General features: G+C 41.6%; 1 protein-coding gene across 1 annotated transcript in view; it reads right to left on the minus strand.

Moving 5' to 3' along the window:
* The window catches only part of thsd4 (thrombospondin type 1 domain containing 4), a gene marked incomplete at its 5' end in the record, with an annotated part of 41,884 nt that extends 18,595 nt beyond the window's left edge, over positions 1-23,289 (minus strand). The window contains 6 exons of the mRNA XM_084001714.1: positions 17,041-17,177; positions 18,624-18,726; positions 19,549-19,978; positions 21,402-21,718; positions 22,942-23,008; positions 23,261-23,289. Coding sequence (XP_083857840.1) covers positions 17,041-17,177; positions 18,624-18,726; positions 19,549-19,978; positions 21,402-21,718; positions 22,942-23,008; positions 23,261-23,289 — 1,083 coding nt within the window. The remainder of the gene's footprint in view (positions 1-17,040; positions 17,178-18,623; positions 18,727-19,548; positions 19,979-21,401; positions 21,719-22,941; positions 23,009-23,260) is intronic.
* Between the last annotated feature and the right edge of the window lie 828 nt (positions 23,290-24,117).

The following is a 24,117-nucleotide window of genomic DNA, read 5'->3' on the forward strand; positions in this document are numbered from 1 at the left end:
TCACTCCAGCTGTACTTTTTATGCAGTATTATCCCTCCCTCCCGAATTGGAATTTCTTCTGTTAGAGTTTTACTATATAGTCGTTTGTACAATAGAGGTCTAGTGGGTCAAGAGCTCTAACTGAGTCCAAGCATAATATGTCACTCTGTAGGAAAAACATCATAAATGACCTTTTTGGCAAATAAAATCACCATAATATTTCTTCATGCATGGTCCATAAAACATATAAAACATATTAAACCACTACGATAAAATACAATACTATGATACTATAAAAACTTCATCAAATATGCAAACTCACTGAGGCGAGGGGCAAGATTTCCACTTCATTACTCTCTCTTTCTCATCTATAACAATACATATATCAAATTAAGGAACTGATTGATTTTACAATTATTGGCAGTAAAGCCAATGTCAAAAAACAGACAAACTTCTAAACAGAGAAAATACAATAAGATGTTACATGGGGTGATGGAGTGTTAAATATTGTTATGTTGTTCTGAGTCGAGGATAAATGTCTACTTCTGTGTGACTAATTCTATCAAATATTCACGATAACTTCTGTCAACCTATAATTTCCCCAAAGACTGATTAACTGCACTGACATTCCAACATTAATATAAAACTGACAAACCTGTTTAAAGCCTTATAAAACTAGTAGACATCCTCATCAAGACCTTGGCACTCTGCACACGTTTGCATTAACAACCTCAGGCACCTCACAGCAGCCCCATTAATCATCAGCAAACAGGTGAGCTAAAACTAACTGAGCTGAGCCACAGGCAGCGGCAGGCTAATTCAGGCTTGCAGTCTATCCCTAATAGAGTTCCAAGTACATCTTTATAGTCCCAGGACAGGCCTGACTCACCAAGTCTTCCACTAGGAGGGAAATCTAATCCCACAAGCAGCCCGTGAATGTGCTGTGGAAAAATAAACAGCTCCAAGAGCAAGCAGAGCCACAGTGAAAACAGCCATACTGTAAATACTTCCACTCAGTAGATGGACCTCAGGATCATGGGGCTGCACTGACAGTCCATGTTATGGAGTGACACTGTCCAGTGGTGCTTGCAAGCACCAGAAACCGATTGGAAAGGAGTACCAGGCGAACTTGCATCTACAGCACAGACCCTATAGAGCTTCATCTCCATGTCCAGTAAAACACAGGATTTTCTCTTTGTGACAAGCAGCATGTCAACCATGTCCCAAACATGACAGAGAGTCCTAAACAAATTTAAACTGAGCAAGCAATGTGTCGTGCAATGCAACTCTTACAGCCAGAGTTTTAGCATCCATGGGAGTCCCCACCCAGGTTCCTCCTGCAGCCAACATAAGTGAAGCAACCTTCCTACCTGTGACCGCGGCTTCCCCTGCACACGCATATGGAGGCAGATGAGCAGCAGGAGAGCAAGTCCTGACAGCATTCTCTCATGTGGCTACGGAAATGTTCAACCAGTCACTCGGGCTTCTACACAAGTCCAGTGGCTGCTACTGTCAGCCTCTTCCTCGCCACCGCAGCTCTGAGAATGCCAAAAAAACCCTCTCACTACAGAGCTGATCTCCACGAGCTCCCCTTGTAAACTGAGCTGGGGGAGGTGCAGCTGGGGGAGGTAGGGGGGAACTGGAGCTTTTTTGGAGGAGGGAGAGTGAGAGGTAGAAAATGAATAGGGGGAAGAAAGAGACGAGAGGGAAAGGAGGCAGAGAGAAGGGTGTGTGGCAGCTACTGCTGACAGTAAATTGGAAGCAAGAGAGGAAGTTTTGGGGAATATTTTCAATGTGACAGAAAAAGCAAGAGAGGAAGGAAATTCTTGCGGGGCTGAAATGAATGTGTAAGCAAAACCACTATGAAAACTGTGTGCAAATAATTGGCAGGTGGGCATGCCATCTTCACGGTATGCCAACAAAGAGGAATTACAGAATTACACACTAAAGCATGCGATCGGCCTCATGCTTGTTCCTTATACTACAACCACATAGACCAGAAAAAAATGGACAAATAATAAGGTTCCAAGGTCTCATGGACATCCTGAAGTGGAAATAGTCCCATATGAAAAACACATTTTTTTCTGCTCACTCCCAAGATAGAGCAACAACAACTCAAAAACAATAAAATCCTTTTGCCCTCCTTGAGACACAACTCATCATATGGTTTTCCTATTGCACCACCATTGTTTCCACAACATTAAACCCTAATTCACCAAAACATACTGAAGAGCGGAATACACTCTTCATCCTCGCATCTGACAGTTGGTTTTCCCATAAAATGATATAGACAGACTGAGCACATCAGGGATGTTGTGGCTGGACCGGTTCCTGCACAAAGAGAGTTTTGCAAGCATGGGCCTATGGGATACATGAGATAATTGAAAACTTTTCTGTTTTGAAGTGGCACACGGAGACCACAACAAGCTGCTGCTGCACAGTCTACCACATGCACCGAAAAGGGCTGCGTGTGTGTGTGTCACATGGGCCAAGCATCACAGCACACATGTGGGAACCAACGAATGAATGGGCAAGATGATACTGTATGATTGTTGGGAATGGTTATATTCAAGATGGTAAAAATAAAACTCACTTCACCACAGTTCTTACACTTTTAACACCTGGGAACGACTCTCCCCCAAGGAACTCACTGAACCGTCATTATATGTATCATGTATACCACCAAAAATAAAACAAAATAACAAAGGTGGCAAGAGTCTCTGTCTGCTCGATGACTACCTTACATGGTGCTCTCAAGTAAACTCACAGGCAGGCAGTAAAATCACAAAGTGTCTTGAAGGAGAAGACTACATCAGACAAACAAATGTGACACAATCGCTACATCAGCACAATTACTTCACCCGGTCATCTACAGTAAGGGGCATATGGACCATCAATGACCCCCAAACACCCACAGAAAGACACTAAATAAAATAAGAAATAGTTTAATACACAACAAGACATAAACTAAAACAAACAAAAGCCACACTGGGAGGCAGACAAGCCCAACATGTGACCCAAGGTGTCACCAGAAAATACAATAATCGCTGCCCATTGTTCGCCCACAGTGCCGTGCAGCAGATTCAACAAGTTTACCTCAGTGACAGCAGCTACTGTAAGACACAAAGTCGCTGATTTTTGAAGTGAAAAACAGAAAAGTATGATTATTTGTCAAAAATATCAGAATTGCATTTTCTTCTGACCAACACTGTAACTGCAATTTGGATTGTAATCATTTTTAATTCATTCAACTTTAGGCCCGTAGGTTTAGGTTTAGGGAAAAGCATATTCACAGATTTCTCCTATTTAAAATTTATAAAAAACAAACAAACAGTTTTTGTAAAGTATCACATTATAACATTCAAATGTTGCATGTGATGTTAACAATCAGTGATAACAGCTAAAAAATATATCAAATTTAAATGTATAAGGAAAGATTTAGTTTCAAAGAATAGCCTACAGTATACAGTATTTACAAACATACAGCATACCAGACAGTCCTTTGGGAGGATGCATGGATGTAGAGAGAGTGGCAGATGGGCGAATAAACAGACACACATATAGCCTACTGTTTTCAATTATGGAACTACAGGTCCAACTGCTAATTTGCAATGTTTTAAACACCAGCTGGCTGTAAAAGTAACAGCTACTGAGCATTTGCACTTCAGATTTATGAGTGCTCTCATTTGTATAACAAGTCAGCTGAACACACTGTCAAATATTTGCTGGGTAATAATATTCATGCAGGGCAGGCACTATACTCAAGTCAGAAGCTGCAATCTTTTCCTATGTTTTCCAACAACAAAAGCACTGTCTACAAGGGAGAGGAGCAAGAAACAGATATTTCCACACTTGTAGTCAGTGTGGTTTTAGAAAACGCACGAACACATACTTAGACACCATGAAGAATGACGTGCAATAATGCAGGCTAAGTAGCAACAATCTCTCCATTAAAACACAGCACAGCTGCAGACGTGTAGGGGGGGAATAGTCTTTTCCAGCAGCTCGTCCATCACTATGAACCTGCAGACATGGTCTTCTGCCTGTGATCTGGGCAAAACTCATTATGGAAGCATAGCACCCAGAGGTCGGGCGGGGCCAGACGGACTTCTCCAGTACACCCCGGGGTCTTTGTTTGCTTCAACAAGTGGGTCAGCCCTGAAGCAACCTTGGCTCAAGGCGCTTGATTCCTTCAGTCTCCAACTCACACACATCAGAGTCATGCTCTACAGCAGGTGGGCTCAACATTACTGTACGCTGTGAGGATCCAGCAGACACATGCTCGTACAATGGCTGCATTGAGTTTCTTCTCTTGTGCTTTGTCACATTTCCAGCACCTTCTTGCCGTTCGCTGGGTGTTTAAATCCAACGATCATTAGCAGAGACATGCCTGCAAACATTTTAGCAGGTGTGGCCTCAGTGGGAAACCCTCATACCTGGCAGCTGTGAAGCCTCTGTCAATAATCTGACTTACATCATGCTCAATTCATGCTCACACACTGATGGATGGGAAAAGAGGATGTGGGAAATCAAATCCAGTAAATATGTCCAATCATTTCTCTCCTCCTCCTTCTCCCCCACACAGTCTAATCTGTTCACTTGATCAGTAAAGGTTGAGGAAAGGCAGAAAGGAGGAAGAGAAAACACATTATTTTTGTGCATCTGGGATATATATTAGTCAGCAAGGCCAGGCATGTAGGTCCCATGATTGCTCCCTTCAAGCAATGTATTTGAGGGAAGAAGGCAGGAGTGGAACGAAGGGAGGAGGGCTGATGAATAAAGCAGGTCGAGAGGGGATTTGGGCTAGGAGGGGCAAGGTGTGGCTGAGGGAGACTGCTGTTCCTATTTGCTTCATTCAAAAAAAAACATCAACAAAAAAAAAAAACACTCAGCTCAGAGGATATATAATAGTTACTGTACACCAGTGGTTTCCCACCAGGTGCTATCCTGAAACAACTGCACAGGTACCATACATACCATATGCTGAGTTTCATTTCAACAAAACAATGGCAGCCTATGGGGCTATTTTGCCTAATTATGCTATCACAACAAGGTGCCATGTCTGGATGGCAAAACCTAATTGACCACAATAAAATACAAAAAAAAGTAGCCAAAAAAAGAGTGTTATTATATTACTAATATTGTTTTAGCTACATAAGTGCAACTTAAAACATTTGGGACATTTAAGATCACACATCTTGACTTCTGGTTCCTCAAAAGTATTAAGCTAAAACATTTTTGGTCCTACACTTCCCATGATTCAGTTTGTGTCTGCCTTTCTGAAGCTTCCTTTGTTAAATGCAGTATCCACCACTGGGTGGAGAACACAGACAATGGTCACTGTCGGTCATCTCCTCCTTGTTACCTCTGCTGCGGGTACCTCTGCGGCTCCTGACTATTGTCATTGCACAGCTGTAGCTACAACTAAATTTGTGTCTGCAAAAGTTTGTAGCAAATGAATCGGTACAGAAATAAAATTACAATTCATCAGTTCAACGCTCTAACTCTACAACAAAAACAAGCAACAACTCCAGAAGAACTGGTGTGGACAGATCGAGGACTAGGACGAGACTGGGTGACTCTTTCAAAAGATCTCATAATGAAATTTAATCAAAGAGGATAGTCTTCTAACTTTTTCTCTGAGCCATTTTGCAGTTAAGTTTGGCCAAGTTTAGCCAAGACCACAGTACAATCCTCATCTTTAACTTGTGTGTTTGGTGATCTTTTCAGACACCATGGTGGCTATAAATCAGGATTTTAGCAGCAGCAACTTGGAAGAGAACATGTAGGCTCAGTGGGCCATGTTTCAGTCACTATTTTATATTTCTTCCATTGTATGACCACAGAAACAGAAAGGTATGCACAGCGAAGGAAAATTATTATGTTGGGAATTCAGCTGCATTGAAATACTGTGTTATGTGAGCATGAGAGTAGGAGAGAGACAAATAGATAGAGTTAAAAACCGACCGATACTCAGCAAAATACAAACAGCCGGTCAAGCCATGTACAAGGTTTTGACCTAGTCTTGTTTTCATTGAGTGAGAGCTGATAGCAGACACAGACTGTGACCTGTAAAGGATCCAAGCCTCATTACTTTCTCAACTGACTTGACCTCAACAGGAGACTTTTGTGAAGAACAAAACTGTGACTGACATGGACAAGATAAGTGCTGTGGTAACTCATTCATCTCTGTGTTTTATGTCTTTATAGATCTGCTGGACACCTTTTGTTAATAAAGCTGTTAGACACCATCAGATAAGAGTCTAATTTACAATGGTGTTTGACCCTGAGCAGCGGAAAACCTACAGCACAGACACACTCTCTTGCTAACAATTTGCACGCCCACTAACACATCCTGCACATTCATAAACAGGGATTTATAAATCAAAATAAAATATATTCTCACATTATATATCCTCAAACTCCTACAATTACAAACGCATGTGTTAGCGCAACATCCACTCACACCTTCATTTCCTGTCTTATTCTTAAATGACCTTAAATTCCTGGCGCCCGGCGAGCGCTGACCACACATTGAGTGATCCAGATCTGTGACATTCCAAACAAACCGATGAGGCATGAAACGTGCTCAACTGTCTCTTCAATTGACAGCCACCCAGACAGCAGCCAATCACTGTCAACAGCCATCTGTGTGAGGAAGACCCGTGTGGCTGCTGAGTGCTAAAAATACAACCTTGTATCTGTAGTAGTAGGCTATACCCTCATAAAAGTGTCCAAGTGACCAGACACTGGGACCTGCTGTGTGTCAGCCACCGACCACCAATATCACCGCCTAAATCAGCAAAGCCCCTATCACTATCATCAAGATGTTATCAGTCATGTATCCGTTTATCATCTGTCATCATCATCTATTACCTACTATGCTCCACATAGATGCACACACGCAGAACATAATGAGCCAGCATATTACGTAACATGTAATGTGTAATTCATATGATCAGAGTAAGGCAGGAAGAAACAGTGCCACAGTGTCACAATGGAAAATACATCATACAAAACCAGTGCAGTAGGTTCCCTTATTTGGCCCTTCATCTGTGCATACTGCATATTTCTGGTGTGAAGGGAATCAGGAGGAAAAGTACACATTTGATTGTGCAAATACTTTCTTTACTCCAGCTGAAATATTTTAGAGATGTTGTTGTGCTGAGCTGCCAGAAAATGATCAGGAAATGGGAGTTCAGCACAGAGCTGGCTTGTCTTTTGCTTTTCCTTTGAACCCATATTCCTGTGTGGTACCATACAAGCATAAGCTCCTCCTTGCATACAAACTTTATTTATACCACCTCTATATTTTAAATTACAAGGAAACAATTCTGATAGTGAAGTAATGCAAAACAGAGGAACAAATTCAGCCATTATTTAAAGGAAATTAAAAGGCCAAATGTAAAATGCAGGAAATGAACAGAGAAACCACCAGTGTGTTGGAAACACATCAAATGGGACAAATGGGACTTTAAACGCAGACACCATGCTTTCTGAAGGAGGCCCCACTTACAAGGTTAAAACTCCCCTGACTCCCGAAGAAAGACTTTATGAGCTGTAGCAGAACCCCGCAGAAATGTGACAGTGCAGAACAAGTGTCTAACCCCTGAACCCAGAGCAATCAAGCCTAACAGAGGAGCTCTGGTCGAAAGGAGCCATCAAGGGCCAGTGAGAGCAGACATCAGGCCCCCATCAAGATCCAGGAAGTTTAAGCCAAACTGAGACATCAATCTGTCATCTCCTTAGCATCTCAATTTTGCAGCCACCATTCGTCTTAACTGTCCTCCAACTGGAATTCTCATATTCAAGCCCTCTTGACAGCAACAAATGCCCTAACAAGTGTGATTAAGCAGGATAGTGTATCGCTATACTAGCTCCAGGGCTGCTGCTCTTTAGCTGAACCTGACCCTTTGACTCCCTGTGGAGGGAAGTTAGAAAAAGCAGTAGCTCTATTCCAGGGAGTAAATTGGGCACTACTTAAAAGCCTATACTGTACTTTAGTTCATTTATGCTTTGTTTTCTTTACATTACAGACAAAGCCATACTTGCAAGAAGAGGAATTCCACTGAACTGTTTCAAAAACTGACCTCAGGCTACGCACAGACCCTAAAACCTTTACACTCTTACATGCCATAATGTCACAGACTGTTGTTGTGATTGGATGATTCGCGGACTGTAAGACTCCTCGAGAGCTTTCTCTCAGGACTAAGACTGACTAAGGGAAAGTAGCTGCATATAAAAAGCATGTCATATGAGGTATAGGACTTTTACTGGCTGTGCAAGCTGTTATTACAATGGTGCACAATCACACTTACAGGTGATTTAGAGTTATGTGGAGAACATGAAAAACTGCTAAATCGGATGCTAACAAGGTGAACAGCATTTTCACCTTGATGTGGGGACTACATTTTCCAAGGACTGTGTGGTATTTTTCTTGCTGTTCACTATGTAAACAAACAGATGCTAGCAAGGCTTCCAATAACCTTCCACTTTGTCCTTCAGTCATGCGACCCTTTTCTTTGCAGGTCCCTCAAGAAAGTCATACATCCAGAAGATGCTAAAAATCCCTTGACTGATATTAGCATTAATTGTAAAGACAGCATTTTTCTTCTGTGAACACATATCATGTCTTGTACTGTGAGTCCAGCAACTGAAGACAGGCTCCGCTGACATGAATCCATAACCATCTGCAGTGGGTAATGATGGGGAACACCCTGCGAGTCTGCAGCTGGGGCTTGTCGTGACAGAGATGGGACTGAGGTATCTCCACCACTCAGTGCCAGGCAGGCTGTATATCAGAGCACTCAGCCTCCTTTTAACAAGTCTGCCTGTCCACCACAGCAGGGAATGCATAAAACAGATGCAGCTGTCAGAGGAGAGAAGAGAGGAACGTCTTGGCTGTTGTATGATGAGTTTGGTCCTGAGCCCCACGCTCAGGGTGCTGGGAAACATGCCAGTCGGGGAGGAAGGTTGTAGCTGTGGCTGGGACCTTGACACTACATCGGGTTAAACACAGCCTCATTCTATCTGTCATCATCATCATTGGGAGACAACAACATGTTAAAGGCCTTGCTGAAATCTGTCGCTGCATTAATGCTAATAAAACCAGAATCAAAACATTTTACAGGCTACATGCAGATTTCGGCACATTTCATCATTCACGTTAAGTCGACAGGATTTTCAGGATTTCATCATCATCTCCAACCTGACCGTGCTGAGCAGTAGGAAGTAGTACAAACCGAGTACTATAATAGTCCAGGCAAGATAGATTTTTACCCTCAGCTGGGCCCACCACCGGCAGCAGAGAAGTGTGTGGTCAGTGATCGCCCTTTAAAAATACACACACCCTTCTCAAATGCACTTCCTTGGTATAAAGGGAGAGAAGTCGCAGCTGAATGGAATCCCCACCATAAAGGGATCTTTCTTTCCCTGTTCATCTGAAATGAGTAACCACATTCAGGGGAGTCTCGGGGCCTCAGAGCTGGCTTTTTCAATGTGCTCATGCTCACATGTGAATTATAAGAAATGTTCAGTGTTTCTACTTAACAAAGGCAAAAAAAAAACCAAAACAACCAAAGGATAGCAAATGTATTCTATAATGTTACTTAACTGATAGGAGTATACATATATAATGCTTGAAAACATCACAAAAAAACTAAAATATAAATAACTTCAAATCAAAGTATATTTTGTAAGACTTCAGGGAAAGGTCTACAGTACAGTATGGCACTGGCCCTACAGTTGTTTGAACCAACTGGAATCATAGAGTATAACATATCAATTTATTGGTAATGAAGGGAAAGTATAGCCTAGAAATCTAGACGCACCCTAGCGGCAGCAAATATATTTGCTCCGTAGGTGGGTCTAGAAACGAGCCATAGGAACTTTTTGAGTCTCGAACACCGTTTGTGTTCACCAATCACAGCGCTCTATCTGTTTAGAGAGTCGTTGGGCGGGCTTAACGCGATGACGACATACATTTTAATTGGCTTGTCAGGCTAACGTCATCCTGCTCTTTGCTCTGATTAGTCGTAGCGCTACCCTATTGCGTGCAGAGGCAGTTTGAAAGACAGCCTTCATCCCGCCCCCTGGATTGAGCCGAGGTCTACCGGTCATTGCCAGACTATACATTTTAATGATATAGTCTGGCTTGTCAGGCTAGGGAAAGTATGTATTTCTTGTACATAACGTACAGAGACAGAAAGCAAGAAACTAACATGATTTTGGCCAACACTGAATCATCCCTGCAGACCACTGAGAGAAATATATTTTCTTTTTCTTATATGTCCAAACCCATTTATTTCATCAGCTGTCTGCTGAGCCACCCAATAAAGGAAGCAGTGCTACTCAGCAGTTTTGAGCATCTCCTTGGAGCCATCTGACACAGGACGAATCATGATGGAAAGCAAAGTCCTGGCAGCACAAACAAAGAGAAAGGAGTGTCCTGAACATTGAGCGACTGCTTGGCTCGCCCGCAGACTCTTACATTCAGGATGTAGACTGCCTGTTAGTGAGCACAAGAACCAAAATGGAATGACAAAACATTGGCAGCCCATTGAAATGTGTGTGGGCATGCTGAACGGGGGAAAAAACAACAGCGTAACCTTGAAATCTGCCTTGGGCTTGACTGTATTCAACTGTTTGTGGCAAGTTACACATCATTATATTCTTGAGGCCACAGGCTGCTACACATGTTATGCTCGGTTCAACTGGCAACCACATCAGTGTACCCTTGCCGCATCCCAGCTTGAGGAGTTAAAGGCAGGCACTGAGGTGCTGATATTGCAAACAACTCATGGTAGCTTAATAATCCACAAAATGGGTTATAAAAGCAAAATCACTCAGGTTTGTCCTGTCAGAAAAAGAGCAGAGGCACTGCAATCTACAGGCTATGAACCTTAAAGACCACAATTAGCTTCATTAGTGTCGGTTGTAAAGCTTTTTAGACATGTGTCCCTCCTAACAGGTCAATCGGAGGGTGTCACTGCTTCAGATTCAGAAATATGAGATGGAGGCCTACAGTGGCACCAGGGGCCAAAGGTCAAATGGACAGGGCTAGGTTGTTATTCATGACACATAAAAGGTGTCAGGGAGAGGTATCGGGGACCACACAAACTGTTGGCTGAGTGGTGTAAGATAATAATTTGAAAGTCCAGCACTCTCAAAATGTCCTTTTGGTGTTTTAATGAAGCAGGTGGCGAGGTACAAATGTTTAGACAGCAATAGTCTTCCTCAGTGTATAAAGAACCAGGAAATACTTCACTTCCACTTTTCAAAATAAAATGTACACAAATGTATACAAATTAACAAAATACAAATCATATCACACAGTGACGTAAGTGTGTATGAAAAATATGAAAAATAAAGGCCATAAAGCCCAACGACGTAGATAAAGTGCATAGCGACAAAATTCAGATCATAAAGGACAGTGAAGTAAATAACGTGCATATGAAAAATAGTATAAAATAAATGTTACAAGATAAACTGGAGTAATCAGATTCAGATCATAAAGCACAGTAAAATAAATAAAGTGCATATGAAGAAAATTTTAAAAATAAAATTTAAGAAAAATACAATAAACATAATCAATAGGACCACAAGGGCTAATAGGACATGTTGTAGAAGCTATAAAAGTAAAAAAAAACTAGACATGTCACAGCCAAATAGGTGAGCCACAAACATGTAATTAAACACAACGTTGAACGCTGAACACAACGCGTTAAACAAATGCCTCAGAGTCCCTCATAGATATCTAATGAGAGTCCCTCTACTGTTGTGTTCTCTGAGCCGGAAAGGAACAACGCAGAAGCCGCGGTATAGGTCCGAATTTTGCTTTAATTTAATTGTAAAGCGAATTTTAAAATTTAAATGGTGGTCAAAAGGATGTTCCTTCGATCACAGAACAGTTTTAAAATTAGTCCGGAGCCCATTAATGAACATTGAAAAAACGATAGACTCTTGAACAACAACGAATATAAATGCAGATGGGAGTATGGATGGATTGAAATGAACTGATCATAGGTGACCTGTCTGATTACGACTGGAAATGGGGATGATAGCTAGAGAAATCTATAAAATTGTTTTCTTCCTGAACACACTTGTAGATAGTTGTTCCTTTTTAGAAACCAACACATCCAAAATCGACACAGAATCAAGACTGAACTCTAAAGAGAAAGCAACCTTGAGTTCATAAACGAAACAATATCATTCAGTTCTTCAGTGTCCACTGCAGGAAGCTGCACTACTAGAGAACTGTATGAAAGCCAAAACTGAAATTACCTCCAGACAGCACTGTAAAACACTGACAGGAAGTACTGAAGAGTTGAGAGCTACAATATAACACGAGAGTTATGTCAGTTCCAGCTCTTGACTTTATCACTTTGTCTCTCCAGGTTTTCAACTGTCACTCTCCAAAAACGGTTCATACAGAAGTTAGGCCATAAAAAATAATGTGAAGTGGAACACAACAAATCTAGTAGTATGTGGAAATATATATTTATGACAATAATAGTCATACATGCTTCAAGAGGGACTAAAATATTTGTCAAACTCTATAGCAAGTGGCATTTAAAATGTAAAACTCAAAAACTCATACAGTATAGTATATAACGAGTGTAATGTATTTGGAAGCAAAATATATAAGTACCTATTCCTTTCTAAGTCTTTATTATTGTATCCAAAGCAAAGCACCACAGGTCTGACTCAAACCCAGGCCCCTGACAAACCTTAATAGTACGTGCTCTACCAGGCCCCCCACCACCAATACCTACTTCTAAAAATAGCATACTTTCAACATAATGAAAACATAAAGAAAAAATGTTCTATAGAAAGCTGAAGCAGTACTGCAGTATCTCTGCGGTAAGGACAGGCTGTGACCTGCTGGATTACCTCAATTGGAATAATTAGTTGGACATCATCATGTGGTTTGATCTGGTATGAATCAGAGACATTTACGAAGCCGGTAGAGCTCCAAGTTGGAGCGTAACCCACAGTGCCTTCAGGACATTGTACTAGTTTGTATATGTGACACAAATACACTACACGTAGAACTGAAGTGTTTTAGCTCAAATAGACAAATATCATGTTTATGTTTACCTTACTGGGTTTATTGTTCTTAAACAGCCAACAACATAATCTGAGGGAAAACTCACTCAGATTTTTTTATAATAAATTTAATAGAACAATGAAAAGTGAACTTTGAAAAACCAGAACAGTTCAGGGTCTCATTGTTACACAACAACATCAAACATAGAACATACAAACCAAAACACCAAATCCATCTTGGTTTCTTGTTTGTTTTGTCGTTTGTCAGGTCAAAAAAAGGAGTTAACAGTCTGGTTTCCACCCACAGCTCAGCTGACTACAGTATAGAGCAACAAGTGAAAAATAACCACGTCATATAAATGTGTGAAACATGTTGTAAAATGGAATCTGGTACAGTATGCTTGTAAGTGACTTGGTTGTAGTGAGAATGCAGCAAATTCACTCAATGAATGAAAACACCAGTGGACTTTACTACTTTGGTATCCCTGCCTCATCTACTGACCACAGCAGCTGGTTGGCTCCTGGGCAGAGCTGGAAGCCACCGGGGCCAGATTACTGTAAAACAGGGCACTGATCCCACATGGATAAGAGCAGCAGCCCGAAAACCAAAGCTTTATGGTTAGCCGCTGACAAACTAACAGCTGAATGATGTGATAACATGACAGGGATTGATATGACACTAAAAGGGGTCCAAAATTAAATCAAACCATGTAATCGAGAATATTATATTGCAGTTAATCGCCATCACTTGAGCTGTCAATTGCACATGCTTATATATTTTGAGTTTTTTATGAGGTATTAAATAATATTATGGCAATATTATTATGTAATCATTATGTCATCATTTAACAAGCCTGTATTATAGACTGTCAAGGCCCATACTGAAAACTGTATTATAGACTATCCAAGGGGCCTGGTGACATTTCTGCTAAGCCACAGAAATCCTTTGAGGTAAATGCATCCGTATGCTACAGTAACTGTTGCTGATTAATGTTAAAGGCGAAGTAAAATAGTCTTTACAACATGACTAATAGTCTTGCGATTATTTTTCATAAACCAAAGCATCACAGACTTTTGTATTTTGACCTGCTGGTGGCATTGGGGAAAAAGTCAATGGGTCTAAGTAAAACAATTTGCCTTAGAGGGACTTTAAATATCTGCAGCAAAGTTACAGTATTGCATCCAGCAGTTGTCAGGACATCTCTCACTAAAGCACAAAGGACAACCTCATGGTGGCACCACGAGAAACACAAGATCCTCCAAGGACCTCGAACGTCTGTGCAAAATTTTATGGCAATCTTTATTTTTCTTCAGGCTTTTTTTTTAATCAGGCATCTGGAGGTTTTGCTCCAACAGTATCTCAGTCATAACCAAAGTGGTGGAGACATGGCATCTGCATGGCAAAAAATATGTAATACAGAATGTGAAAACTAAATGTTCATTATTTCATAGTGAATTTATAATTATTTAGCATTATTATTTTTAATTGTTTTGGTTTTTTTTCTAAATTTTAATTCTTCTCGCATTTTGACAAGTTGTGAAGTATCATGATCGGTCAAGCAGAGTGCACGAATCAGCTGACCATCAGCTGATCTAGACAGTCAACAATGATGACTGACACTTCAAATAATCAGTTTGAGCTGCCAACCGCCATTCTTTCCGGTGGCTCCATAATACTCCAAGCTGCTGCGGCTGCTGCTGAATAGCTGTACTGCTAACTCCCTCTACCAGCCCAGCCTCCCCCTGTTATGGTCTTTTATACTGTACAATCTATAGTTGCACTGACATCTCATTGTGTACTCTGTATATTCCATCTGGCAGGGTACGTATCTACTGTCCTTGTATTGGTGGAGAAGAGAGCAGAGCCCACAGTACCACCTACAAAAGCTTATCAGTTTCCATAATCATCGTTTAATTTCAATCAAGCAGCCCGGCTTCAAATTCAATTATCCAGATGTTTTTACATTATCTCTTGGCTTTAACATTGGGTGATCTCCAGTTCAAATGGCTAGACCAGCTGAGAAAATCTCTGCGGGGAATGAGTTGTGGGAAAAAAATATCTCTTTCTTGAAGGACTGCTGGTGAGTTTGAATCCTAAAATAAGGCATGAAAATAAATGATTAATTTTTGTGTCATTTCTCGAATTAGACTCATGACTCACAATTTAGTTTCAACCCTACTCACATGAAAGATCACAGTCGAGTCCGTTAACAGTGAAAATGTGATCAAGGCCAAAATGAGAGATCAGAGGGTTTTCTATCTTGATTAAATCCTAATGTTGCAAAGATTGTTGCTGGATTACAGTGCATGTGAAATACACGAGGTTAACACAGCAAGGGCAGCACAAGCAACTGGAAATGACCTTTAACATATTTGTCTGAGTTAAACCCTGATCAAAAGAATGTCAAAATGAATCCACCACAGTGAATACATAGCCAGCCATAAGCAGGGCCCACACAGCGACTCATGTCGTTCCAACTCTGTGCTCACAGGTGTGTTTTCATGGTGTGTATTAAATATGGGGTCAAAAGTACAAATATGTCCTACATTGAGATCCCAGATCTCCTGCTTTGGCCCAGGGGGTGCAGAAACTTCCTCTGACCTGCACTTCACTCCTCCACATTACATCCAAGGATCTCACGCTTATGCTGTGGTGCCCTCTGCTGCTCACAGTATCACTACGTCTGGTTTAACATGCATACCGGACTTACCGGAGCCACATTAGTTTGCTTGAATATCTGTGTTATTGCACACCATAGACAACATACAGACCTAGACAGTGTTTACATTTATTTTAAGGCACAGGATGGATTCTGTACCTGTGAAACAGATAAGCCATAATTATCCACACACCTGTGCAGTGCAGCTGCTGGTTGTTTTGTTTTTTTTAACTGAAACTGCCAATAGAAAGAAATGTATTAAATATTTTTCAACTCAATCCAATTTTAATCCAAAGTAACGTAGAAGATCTTAAAGTAGAAGTAAGCGGAACGTTTGTGTTAATATAAGTCTTAAATAGTTACATCTTCCGATGGCAATCACTTATATAGAGTGTTTGGTCGTACTGTAAACACGGGTCTGTCAGTCACTCTGCTCTGCTGTAAGCCGAGGAGAAAACTTTCCTTGTATCCTACAACCTTTATCCAATGAGGAGAGAGAACGGCATAAAGGGGCGGTCCTCTCTGTGTGTGCAGCCAAGGGATGCGCGTGAATGTGGTGACGTAGGGACGAGGACCAATAGATCCATGACGAGGGCGGGGACTGCTAACTCCATCGGCTGACAAGAAGTTAGCCAAAACGACCGGATCACTTACTTCTGCTTTAAGTATTTGCCAGTGCCAGCTGGGTTTTACACAAGATATAGTCACACATGCTATTGACATAGTGAGTTTCGATTGAGCGAGTTTTTATTAGGCTACTGTCTATGGATATAGGAGATAAAGAGATGAACCGAACAGAAAAGTGCCTCATTGTCAAACTTGAACTAGTATTACTCAACAAAAGTATTTGTATTATGCATATTGGTTGGGAGTAGTTATCCATTATTGGTTTTGCTCATTAAGTGTCTTTCCATCCTTCATGTCCATTTATTTATTGAACACTCTTTCATGGGTATTAAAATGTGAGTGGCACAGGATTCCAACAACAATGCTGACCGGCAAAAACAAAACTTGAGCAAGTTCATGCCAGCATCTTCAAAAGACAAAATACATGACTGCATTATTTTTTCTCACAATTGAGGACAGTTGTTGGATAAAAGAAGCAGCTTTGTGACTGGGGGGCTGCTGCATTAAATCCTCATGAGTCAAATCTGCACATTAAATCCATTAAGTCCTTGGCACCTAACAACCTCTATGAAGCTGTGCAGTGCCCAAGAGTGAAACAGTAGTAAAATGCTGACTGCTTACTGTACTGTAAATACATTAAACTGTATGGAAATGAAGCATGATGATAAAGAAAACAAAACCTATTCTGGAAAAGTTTCTTTTTGAGATTAAAAAAAAAAAAGCCTACCGTACACTTGCCCACCACACAGAGAGAGGAGTCATTTTGTCCACATGGCGTCCCATCAATCACCCTGTCTGACTGCCGCACGTAGAACCTGAACCCTATGGCCCGGCAGTTGAGTTCACAATGCTGATCCCTAGGAACTAAGGGGAGATTTATTAGACTATTGTATGTACCCAGAGACATTTTGACAACATGTGTGTTTCATAGCAAGAAGTGACAAAACACAGAAGGGCAACAGAACACAAAACAGACATTCAAAGGAATATGTCATCAGACAAATGAATCATCTTTACATGTAGCGCCAAAATGTCTCCATTCATTCATCTTTGTGACTACACTATGTCATAAATTAAAACTCAGTATTTATTAGCTATGTAAAGTATTAAATAGTTGAATTTGTAGAGAATAGTGAAAACTTTGCGCAACATGCAGGCTGCTGTGTCACATTATATTAACTACAGCACTAATCAAACCAGTATGCAGGTCTTGTTGCGTCTTCCCCTAAGGTTAAACTCCGTCAGATTCAAATTATAAGTTTAATTTCAGTCATTCAAAGAACTTAAATTCAAAACTATCTATGTGTTCCAGTGCTTGCAGTGAATGGCAACATTACATAGTTATAGGTATAATGTTAAGGGTTAGGGTAAAGTAGGTTATAAGTGTGCTTAACAAATTCAAAATGATTTTGAAATTGTGAATACAAATTCATGATGTTGCTATAACAAAGCAATAAATGCAGCCAAAGAGGTTGAACGAGCAATAAAACGTGACCTCACAGTACAAAAATATTGTTTTAAACCAGCTCTTTGATTTCAACTGAGCAAGAAAACACAAAGACAGCAATGAAAGCATCCTGTTCCCTGTTCTTTCCATTTTGTTCAGGTGCTTAATCAATTACCGTAGATACTATAAGCCCAAAAACAGGTATTTCTTAGACCAATACACAAGAGTATGTTTAAACACTGTTCAAGATGGGTGTCAAATAATCAAAACTCATATATCTATCTAAAGTTATTTAATCTTTACATCTGCATTACCCGTCAGTCAAAGCTGCGGGACAAAGACACCATCTCAAAATACACATCTGTTTGACAGGATATTAATTTGGAGACTGTTATTTCCATTAGTGTTCTCAGGGAAATGACATTTCAGGTGGTGTTTTGACTGTTGCCTGGATACTTCAGGTGAGTAAGGTCAGAGACTTTGTATGAATTAGCATTTATTTATGAGGCTACAGACAGGTGACATACTGCAGGCCTTAGATCACAGCACACCTTAGTTCATATCGGTCAAGGTGAAAAAGTAATATGACAGATGATAATGTGATGAACAAATGTGAGTGCACATTAGCATCCTAAAAATCGTACATGGATGTACACTCTAAGCCTCATTATTTCTTTACAGTACAACTTCTTTGCCATAATGTGGAGTTTTTTCTGTAGTTACGACATAATTGTGTGCTTTCCTTTTGGGCATTTATTTAGATCTCCATTACCACTGATTGTCATGAGCAGCAGCCGCACATAGTAATATGGTTTACATGCATACATGTGCTGCTTCTATACATACATGGAAGTATGACCTACCCTCATTGAAAGGTTCCCACTCGTACAGTCTGCCCATGAAAGGCTGGTTGTTGTGGGAAGAACACTGAACAGCCCTGATGTGTTTGCTGGATGGAGGACAGGCCTGTGGATGGACCAGACACAGACACACACACAGACAGAGAGAGATCCAAAGTGCAACAGGTAAATCCTTTTGTAACTGCAGTAAGCTCACATTTCTCATTGTCATGCTCCATAGCAACTGATTGACTGCTGGAGTCAACCTCCTCTGTTTTAACTGCTTCAACCCTCCACTTGTGGCTCATTCTTTCTTGCCAAAAGTCGTCAGATTCCAGTATTTATGAAGGCTCGCCAGTGAAACTCAATCTCCCTCGTGCCTCTTCATATCTCCTTTGTCTAAACAAGCCCCTGGTCTGCTTTACTTTGCTTGAATATCTGTGTCATCACACACCAGAGACAATATACAGAACCAGACAGTGTTTAAATTTATTTTAATGCACAGGGTGGATTCCGTACCTGTGAATCAGATAAGCAAAGCTCATCTGCACACTGGCGCATTAGAGCTGTGGTTTAATTTGTAAGGTTTGTTTTTTTTACTGAAGCTGCCAATGAAAAATATTTTTGCATTTGTATTGAATAACTTTAAATTCTAACAAACATTTCAATCCAAAATAATGTAGGTTTAAATCTCACAGCAAACGTGGCCTGGGCGAGCCAGGTCAAGTTAAGGAGGGAACTGTCTACAGAGGACATCTTCTAACATGTATTCCAGTTTTGTGTGAGTGTAAAACTACATATTTTTCCAGCAGTACTTCCAGGTACAACAGTATGAAACATGCATGTTCTTTTTTCTACAGACAAATCACCTAATAATTATGTGACTGCACAGATCTGAATTACTGTAAATAATTTGCCAACCTACTGATTATAAGAAAATGTTGCATACATTACTGTTGCAGATCCTGTAGTGAGCAGCTTCTCCAGTACAGAAAGAAGAAGGCAAAGGGTTATATGGTCTCTCGTGGTGCTGCTGGGGCCCAGAGGTCTGACTGCCTGGTTGTAGCTCCTGCTCCTCGGCAGGGCTGGTTGAACCAGGCTGGTAGAGGGGGGCCCACACTTGGTTATTTCTGGGCTGCTGTGGCCTGGGCTGCATGTAGGGTCTACTGTAGTGATGGAGGTTGTTTCGGGGGCCCAGGTTGTTTGACCTGTGGCCACCGTGGCCTCTGGCAGCAGGGTGGTGGGCATCAGCGGCAGGAGAGCGTCTCTGTCTGTGGGTGCGGGCAGTCTCAGAGACCTGGCTTGTGTCTTTCTGCAAAGGAGCAACATAAGGAGCTCTCCCATAGCCATACCTCCCTGGGATGATTTGATTGACCCTCCTGAGGACATAAACATACAAGAGATCCACAGCTAAACCAGTGACAATGTACTTATCACATCATATCTAGACCAACACAGTTACCTACATCTGTATATGTACGTAAACAGTAATTATCCTCGTAAAACCAACCACAGACTACACAGCAGGGCTCATCTGGATCAGTTTCCTCTTCTATGAGGGATGTTTTAGCTAAATTCCCTCAGTGACTGAGAAATCTGTCAGGGAGCTTCATCCAACCTATAACTTTAGAGAAACACTTCTGTAGGATCCCAGTAGCACAATTCTGGGCACTTTTGTTGTTATTTGGCTTCTTGGATTCCAACTCAAACAACCCCCCATTACTCAGCTGTCAGTGCTGTTTGTTTAAGGGCAAGCACAACAGGAAGGAGGTCGCAAAGCTGCCAAGCACAAGCCGAGTCTTTGACTCTATCCATAAAAGACTAGCTTTCCACTGGAGGGCAGTCAGATGGCCCATGGTGATGGCTCCAAAGAGTCACTTTTAGATCAGGATGCTCAGCATGCAGCGAAGCAGCACAGGCTGTTTAAGGACTCGCAAACTAAAACAAAGAGCTACAATCCTGAAAAAATACGAAGTGCTCCTCAATAATCATTGCAACAATGAAATAAATTGCAAGATATATTTTACAGCATTTCTTCAGTCAATTCAGAGAAGTGTTTTCCCCAGATGATAATTACAAATGAGTTTATCCATGTGCGGGGCAACTTGTTCAGGAAGCTACAGATGGGCCACAAAGTACAGTAAAGGAGAAACCAACATGGACAAGCTGTCAGCTGAGGCCAGAATCAGGCTAAAATCGATGTTCAATGTGTCAGAATAATTAGTCATAATCTCTTGGTCAAGAGACCTGGCAGACTCCACTTTGGACTTTGACCAATCATAGTTTGCCATCTTTCCTGACTGGTGTGATGAGCATAGGCGAGTTGGTGGGGTGCCAGGGACCACCTGACAGCCCCAACAACAACGTGTTCTGAATGGGAGGATATGTGGACCCAGCTGACACCACTCACCTGTCTGTCTTCTATGTCCTCTCAGTAGACAGAGGCCGAGTGAGTTGGTGAACAGCATTCATAAGGCAGGGTGTGACACTGCAGCCACACATGTGACAAATGGCCTGACATTTTACCTCACATTAATTCTACAAGTTTGTGGACCACCATTCTTGCAATTTACATTATTTTAATTTCATCACACACTGCGTTTCCTGTATAGAAGCATTGGCATTCTTCACTTCTCCAATCATTTATTCAACTTTATACTTTTGTTATCTATCTGTATTTAAATGTTTTATCTAAAGTGAAATAATGAACAGTCTTGGTAAGTTGGTAAGAAAATTCAAGCGATTTAAACTTGTTTGATTTCTTGCCAGAAGCAAACCCATCATCATAACTGATAACGGTACCTTTGTCCACCTGGTCGAGTCCCTCTCATCAGTTCCCCGCGACTGCTGCTGTTGGAAGGCCTGCCTGTATCCCTGTGCAGGGGAAATGTTGGCTGCAGGGCTGAGATAACATGGCCTGGTTGTTCAGGATGACCTCCAGCTCCTCTTGAGGGGTACAGGGATGGAGTATAAACAGGCAGACAGGGCCTGCTCTGCTCTTGTACCCCTCTTCCACAGGTCAGGGAGCAGGTGGACCAGGGCCCCCAGGTGCCCCAGGAGCCTTGAACTTCTCCCTGCTCGGCCCTGAACTCTTGTTGTAGGTCTGCCCTCTGAGGAACCTGTATGGAGACAAAACAACAATTGCTTATACCACAAGTGTAAAGAAACAGGATAGTGACACAAGACGTGCATGCCAGGGATTGATGGAAAGCTTCCATCAACATGACTTTAATCTCCTCAGATCATAGCCCTCTACAAAAGCTCAAGTCGGTGACCTCATCTCATCAACATGACTATCCTGCTCCCGCCTCCCACCGATGTTTATGAAACAGACCTCTGTTCATGGTCATAAAGCCCTGATTTGGCTGATTAGTGGGTGTCTGTTAGTGGCCTATCCCCTATTGGCTACCTGCGTTTCTCACTGTTGACTCTATCCCTCTGTGCTGCTCTGCCAGGGCTGTATTAGCAGTGATCACTGCGCTCTCTGTTTGAGGAACCTGCCAGCAAGACGCCTGTGCCAAACCGGCTTTATCTGTGGAGCCGCGTGGAAATCCTGCTCTTTAAGAAGCACTTTGTCTCTATTCACAGCAACCTCTCTGGGCACACATGGCCGTAGTAAAAGCTCAACTGCCTTTGACTTTTAGCGGATGGAAAGAGAATACAGAAGCAGTGGGGACAGTTGGCAGGGAGCTCTTCGGCTGTCAATCAGACTGTGCAGCTATTCAGAGAGACCCCAGAGCTCCCTCCTCCTCCTCCGCCCCGCTTCAGCCTTTGTAACTCAACGCCACTGTCATCTCCTGTGTCAGCCATAGGTCACACAGCTGGACTCCTGGTGGAAACACATGGCGCTGACTCTAACCAACCCCCCACAAACCGACTAGATGGTTCATCTGTCAGTCAGCTTCATGCTTTGGTGCACCCACTAGCTGCATCCCTGAAGTTCCTGTGGCTCCAGAGTTCAAGAGGTGTTTTGCTGACATCAGCCGTCTGTGTTTCCCTGCAATCAACACAACTTTTCACTCTCTCATTACAACCCGACAGATTAGCACCCTGGTCAAGTTCCTCCTGGCAACACTCTCGCTGTTTACACACAGTGGGAAACAAGAAGGTGGAATGAAAATATAGAACCTGAGATTGGCGTTCGGCTATGCTAACAAGACACGATCATGCATGCCATCTTTCGAATCAAGCATTCCACTCACCAGTGCCAATCGTGCGATTAAACTCCCTATTTGAGGGAGGTCCGTTATCATGAGAGTGAGCATATCAAACAGATCACACATGTCTGAACACAGATTTATTTGTTTCCAGTAGCACCACCTGCTGCACATCTGCTGCTCACCTTCCTGTGGTCTGTTGTGTGTTGGCAGTCCAGGGGGTCTGACCAGACCAGCAGCAGCACAGAAACTCTATCGACAAAACACAGAAGTGATTATTGGTAATACTGGTAGATTTTTTTCAACTGGAATATTCTAATGCTGCAGTATGAGAATATTCCTGTTGTTAAAATGGTACATTTATACACAGTCAGCACATGAGGTAGTCAGACGAAAAATAGGAACACAGACACATCAGCATTCAAGAAAAAAAATGAATGCACATAAATCAAATCAAATTACATTAAATGTTATCAATTACTGGAACAATCACACACACATTACCTGAAAATCCAGACACAGGCTCCCCACATAGCTCCCGGATTCTTATGTATGGATACTTATGTGTACAGAGAGAAGTTTACATTAGCAACACAGCACATCTGAGTGGCACTAACATTTTCAACATAAATACTGTCCATGTGGCCCCAGCCCAGAGACAGGGGAGACAATTCACTTTAACTCTGTATAATCAATATCCAGCTACAGAATAACATACAGTAGATTGTATCCATCATTTTAGTCTGGATGACAAGTGAAGAACATTGAAAATGTAAATTACATACTTTACAAGTGGTTGTACCGGATTGCCACAAATTTCAGTCCTACCTCTACATCACTTATTCACTCCATCAAGACACTGACAGACAAAACAAAAAAAAACAAAAAAACGACTTCTACCCACTTGACCATGTAAGTTGACCTCTCTGACCTCTGGCTCCTAATGAGGGAGGAATCCCTGCTGAAAAACCGCCACCCCCTGAACAGCAGGGCTGAGGTCCACTTAGAGAAGGACTTTCACCTCTCACCCCAGACAATATAACTCAGCCCTACTTTGCTACTTGTCTAAATTAAGTTCACTGAACCAGACAGGAGGGTCGAGTTCTGCAGTGGCTTATCCAGAAGAAAAACAATACATGCGACACAGCAGACACACTGTCTAACTCTGCAAATATCACAGTGGATAATTTGATTTAATTAATGTAATTATTTGATTTATTATGACTATTATTAGTAGAAGTATTGTTATTGTTGTTGTTGTTGTTGTTGATGATGATGATGTTGCAGTTATGGCAGAATCGAAACCAAGTAATAACAGCCCACATATGATGCGCCGACATACCTGTATGTTTTTGATGCGG

The sequence above is a fragment of the Trachurus trachurus genome (assembly GCF_905171665.1).
Source record: "Trachurus trachurus genome assembly, chromosome: 3".
Classification (NCBI taxonomy): domain Eukaryota; kingdom Metazoa; phylum Chordata; class Actinopteri; order Carangiformes; family Carangidae; genus Trachurus; species Trachurus trachurus.